Consider the following 6099-nt stretch of genomic DNA (forward strand, 5'->3'; position numbering starts at 1 on the left):
CACATTTCCATCACACCACCTTTACAGGTTTTCCTGTAGATTTAGATATCCCTCTAGATTTAGATATTCCACTCGATGACTTATTTTTGTTTATATTCTGGGACCTTCTTCATGCAGACAAGGCATCACCATTCTGGCTCTACATATTTTTCCGTCTCATCTCCTTCGTCATCAAGGATGAGACTATTTCATCAAACTGCAAGGTAGTTACATTGCTACCTATTGCAATAACCAGACTATCCCATGAATCTGGTAGAGAGCACAACAAACTGATGCACTTATCTTCATCTGAAATTTTAATATCAACAGATAATAACTGACTTACCATAGTATTAAATGTGTTCATATGCTCTATCACCGAGTCCCCATCTTTCATCCTCGTGTTATATAGCTTTTTCTGTAGGAACAATTTATTCACCAGAGACTTAGATTGGTACAAAGTCCCTAACTTGTCCCACAAAGCCTTATCCGTAGCTTCCCCTGATACATTTAGCAATACTGAATCTGAGACACACAATTGTATTGTGCTCTCTGCCTTCTGATCCAACTTCTTCCATTCTTCATCGGACACTCCTGTTGGTTTAGTACTCGGATCTACTGCGATCCACTGATCTTTGTCCACCAACAGATCCTCCATCTTAAGTCTCCACAACTCAAAACTCTGACCATTAAATTTATTGATCTCTATCTTTCCACTACTCACCATCTTCTTTCACCACCAGAATCGATCTCGCATATCTCCCACTGACCAAGGTCTACCACAAGCCTGAGCGAAACTCCTCAGCAACAAAGGTGTCCTCTTGACGCCAAAACAACTCTGATACTAAATGTAGGTTTTAACCTCCTACAAAATTTACCTGCATACAAATTATAACAATAAAAAATAAACAATGCGAGAGCATAACACATAAAACACATATACACAGAGATTTTCCCTTGGATCCCAAAACCGGGACTACCAACTTGATTTTTCATTATGTTCCTTTCAATGTTGCAATACATATTTATACATGCCGAAGCATCCAGTACCATGGACCAAAAACCATCGCGTCCAAAACCATGGACCGAAAACCATCAAGTCCAAAACGATGTGTGAAAACCATGCACAAAACCTTAGGTACATCCGCCCAACCTAATATAGGGTCCAGAAAAAATTTCCCCGGGGTGTTGTCCTAGACCTCGTAGAGGGGGTCTACCCGCCCCCCTCAAACCTCCCGCTGCACAATCCGCGCAATGAAGGGGGGGCTTCGCCTCCCCTCTAACCCCCTGGTTAACTACGTGGGATAGTCGTGGAAAGAATATAACACAACCCAACAGGTTTGACTTGTAGTAACAGTTGATCAATGTTATGCAACCAACTCATAAAACAGAAGAAAAGATAGATCAACGACTTGAAAAATAGTTTCTTCGAGGGGGAAACCCTCTTTACATCACATAAATGAACAATTCGTGGATGATATGAATGAAAAGACCTCCTTTTTATATATAGGAGTCTAAGGGGTTACAATATAATCAAAGCCTACATAATAATAATAATGTAAGAGCACATCAATAACAATAGTGGGTTTCTATGGGGCACAACAATAACAATATGGGGGCTACATGGGCACAACAATAACAATAAGGGGGCTACACTAGTATTATAGGGAACTAACATGCCCCTCTCCAAAAAAGTGTTTTCCTCAGTGCTTGAGTAGTTTTGGATGCTTTTGTATAAAATTATCATCCTCTCATGTGAAATTCTAAGCGAGTAAGTTCTTCCACTTAATGAGATAATCTGAAATTGATCGATTACGTAGTTGTAGGGTTCTTGCTTCAGTGACTGCTTCAGGATCAAATATGATTTTTCCTTCTTTGTCAAGTTCTAACAACATTGTTTGAATTGGAAGATTGTCACTGATAATCTTCTTTAAACATGAAACATGGAAAATTGGGTGTACTCAAGAAGGTGCAAAAAACACTAATTTGTATGCCATAGTACCAATAGTTTACAACACCTTGTAAGGAGCATAGTACTTGGGTGATAATTTATTATTCTTCTTAGCTTGCTTGAGAGACATTTGATTGTATTGTTATATCTGTAAAAATACCCAATCACCTATATCAAAAATGATTTCACTGCGATGTTGATTTGCCTATTTTTTCATTCGATTATGTGCCAAAGTGAGGTTATCCTTTAAGAGTTGGAGAAGTTGTTGTTGATGCTCAATGTGATCTTCCATTTCTTTAACCTTAGAAATTTTTCTTAAATATGATGTGATGGATAGTGGATGATATCCAGAAAGTGCCATAAATGGGGTCATTTTTACTGCAGTATGGAATGAATTTTTATACCACCATTCAGCTAGAGGTAATCGCTTGACCCATTGTGTTTGTTTACTCGATACAAAACAACAAAGATATCGTTCCAAACATTTTTTGACTATCTCAGTTTTCCCATCAAATTGAGGATGATAAGATGAGCTATGAGCTAATTGAGTATCAATACAAGAAAATAATTCTATCTAAAAAATTCCAATGAAAATGGGATCTTTGTTGCTTACTATAATCTTTGGGTTTCCATGAAGCTTTTGAATTGTTTCCATAAATGTAGTAGCAATTGTACTAGCTTTAAAAGGATGAGATAATGCACAAAAGTGTGCATACTTGGTAAAACCATCAACTACCACCATGATGACACTATTTCCTTCAAACTTGGGTAAACATGTGATAAAATTCATTGAGACCTCCTCCCAACGTTGAATTGGAATGGATAAAGGTTGTAATAGACCCAAGGCCTTAATTGTCTCAACTTTATTTTGTTGGCAAACCAAAAATTTTGCCATAAAATTTTAAATATCATATTTAAGACCATCCCAAAAAAACTCCTTATTGACCCTATGGTAAGTTTTTAAAAATCTTGAGTTCCCTCCTAAGGGAGAGGTGTGCAATTCCAAAAGAATATTTTGTTTGAGTTGAGAATTCTTACAAAGATATAAGTGATCTTTGTAAAATAATCAAACATTTTTCCAGCTAAATGTATCAGATGTACTAGGGTCTTGCTATAACTTTTGAATGAGTATCCACACCTCTTCATTATTCTTCCATTCATCCCTTGCTTCGGTTATCCAGTAAAGTTGGATAATATAAATGGGACAAAGCAATGATTCCACATCCTCATCCTTTCTTGAGAGTGCATCTGCAATAACATTTTTCTTCCCTTTTTTGTGGATGATTTCAAAGTCATAACCCAACATATTTATCACCCATTTTTTTTTCTCTTCTGAAGATAATATTTGTTACAAAAAGTATTTAAGGCTATGATGAACTATTTTTACCTTGAAATGTCTTCCCATTAGGTAAAGTCGTCATTGTTTTAGTGCATGTAGTATTGCCAACATTTCCTTCTTGTAAATAAGTTTGTGTAAATACTTTCCTTTGAGTGGACGACTTTTAAAAGAAATGGGTCTTCCTTATTTCATTAAAACAACACCAATTCCATTTCATGAGGCATCACATTCCAAAATAAATGTTTTTGTAAAGTTTGGCGTAGCTAAGACTGGTTCTTGGCACATTTCCTCTTTAAGATGTTCAAAGGTCTTAGTTGCTTTTGGAGTCCAAGAAAATGCATCTTTCTTTAGTAATGATGTTAGAGGTTCTACTATTCTCCCATAATTCTTAACAAACTTGTGGTAATACCTTGTCAACCTGATAAATCCTTGAAGATTCTTTATGGTTGTGTGTATTTTCCATTTCTTAATGGATTTAATTTTGGTAGGGTCTACCTTAACACCCTCATGAGATACAATATGACCCAAATATTCCACCTCTTGTACTCTAAAGTAAAATTTGTAGGTTTTTTCATATAATTGTTTCTCCTCCAATAGTTTGAGCACCCTGTCAACATGTTGAACATGATCGTTCCAATACTTGTTGTAGATTAGTATATCATCAAAAAATACTAAAACAAATTTTCTAAGAAAGGGTTTGAAAATGGAATTCATCAAACCTTGACATGTAGAAGGTGCATTAGGTAGGCCAAAAGGCATGACCAAAAATTCATAATGACCTCATGAGTTTTGAATGTTGTTTTCAGAATGTCTTCAGTCTTCATTCTAATAAATTGATGATATCCTGAACGAAGATCCATCTCAGAGAAGTAAATTGCTCCATGTAATTCATCCAACAATTCATCAATGACATGAATGAGAAATTTATCTTTAATAGTAAGCTTGTTGAGCTCCATATAATCCGGACACATAATCCATGATCCATCATTCTTGTGCACCAATACTACTAGAGTAGAGAAATAACTTTGACTAGGTTGAATTATACCAGCCTCTAGCATTTTTACAACCATACATTCAATTTCACTCTTTTGGGCATAAGGATATCTGTAAGGCTTTATGTTTGGAGGAAAACTTCTTGGAATCAAATTAATAGCATGATCATGATCATAAATATGTGGGAGGCCTTTAGGAGTCTGAAACACCTTGGAATAGTTGTCCAAGACTTTTTGGATATTTGGAGAAATATATTTTTTGGACACCTAATCCTAAAGGGTTAGTGTGGAAGCCGAAAAGACTAAGCAGTCCAAGAGACCTTGGGATCTGAAACCCAAGAGTCACAACATTGTATTATAAATGTACATCTCCGGTTAATAAAAAAATGTACTGAATGATTTATCTTTCACATTGTTTGCTGTCCATGTGTGTTTAACATGGTATCGGAGCTAGTACGTTCATAACCTTCTCAATATTGTGTGAGCCACTTGTTTTTGTGGCATGTGTAAACCAACGCTTCTATGTTTTAATGAGTTTTTTATGGTCCATTTCTGCAAATAAGTTGGAAGTCGTTGAACTGCGCCCTGCGCTTCTGTTGTGCTGTCATCCTGACATTGAAACGCTTGAGCGCTGTCCTATTCCTAAACGTTCCCTTGAGCGCTGCCATAACCTGAGCGCTGCCCTAACATATTCATTTGAATGTGCTCTGACTCCAAAACCGTTTCATATCCTCTGCACTCCCTGGGCTGTGCATATTCCTTTCCTGCGTGCTGTCTGCACTGTCCATGAGCGTTTCATGATAATTACCCTGCTCCACGCTGCTCAATTTTCATTGTCTCAGACCTGCTCCATGCTGCTCAATTTTCATTGTCTCAGACCTGCTCCACGCTGCTCAATTTTCATTGCCAGACGCTGCTCAATTTTCCATATAAAACGCTGCGCTGCTGATGGTGTCAGCTCCCTGAAGCCGACTCCAAAACCGTTCTGGTTGAGTGAAATTGTTTTGTGGGCTAGTGCGTTTCATTTTAAGTCCGTAACTGACCTACTTTCATAACTCATCGAGTGCGTCTTTTCTTTGACTCCGTAGTTTTAATATCTGAAGCACTTCGTGCCTCTGAGAAGAATAGCAGTCCGGTGCAGTCGGTGGTCTGCGATCATGCTGCAGTAGAAGATGCCATTGTGGAAATTTGCGTTTCATCCTTTTCTCTGCCGTTTTAATATTTTCTGTCCGTTTTATCTTTAATTCAGCTGAGGAATAGCAGTCCGGTGCAGTGGGTGAAGAAGTTGGTATTGTGGAAATTTGCGTTTCATCCTTGTCTCTGCAGTTTTAAGATTTTCTGTCCGCTTTATCTTTAACTCAGCTGGTTTATGCGTTTGGAGGTTTATGTCTACGGAAGCGCGAGAGAAAAGAAAGACGTAAGGGCGAGGGAGAAGATTCTGATGGCCATCCTCGATGAATAGTTCAACAATGATCCGAATTGATGAATAGTTTAAGAACGATCAGAGTTGCGGGAAGTTTATGTTTGAAGTTCATGTTGTGATAATGAAATGCTTTTCACATTTAGGAGTTGATGTTTTATAATCTGCATGAAGTGATAATGGTCCTTGCATCAGTATCAATTAAAAGGATGCTAAAATCTGTGGGAAGTTGCTGTAGAACGATTGGTTGAGCGCTGGAAACGCAGGCACAAATAAAATTGGCAGAATTTCGCCTTGATTCGGCCAAATTCCTCTGCAATACAGCGTACAAAAGTCGTCATCCTTTAATTCCTTTGAAATTCCGTAAGAAGCCAAGAGCTGCAAGAATGCGTGTGCTTCCACAGGAGGGATGTGGGCA

At 37.7% G+C, this 6099-nt stretch overlaps 1 protein-coding gene across 1 annotated transcript in view; it reads left to right on the plus strand.

Moving 5' to 3' along the window:
• The window catches only part of LOC149161321 (uncharacterized), a 30567-nt gene extending 24848 nt beyond the window's left edge, over positions 1–5719 (plus strand). Inside the window, exon 2 of the mRNA XM_089434842.1 lies at positions 5624–5719. Within this exon, the coding sequence (XP_089290968.1) occupies positions 5624–5719 (96 nt within the window). The remainder of the gene's footprint in view (positions 1–5623) is intronic.
• Positions 5720–6099: the final 380 nt, after the last annotated feature.

The sequence above is a fragment of the Pinus tabuliformis genome, chromosome 5_2 (assembly GCF_031772625.1).
Source record: "Pinus tabuliformis cultivar Carrire ecotype Pingquan chromosome 5_2, CPIR1, whole genome shotgun sequence".
Lineage (NCBI taxonomy): Eukaryota > Viridiplantae > Streptophyta > Pinopsida > Pinales > Pinaceae > Pinus > Pinus tabuliformis.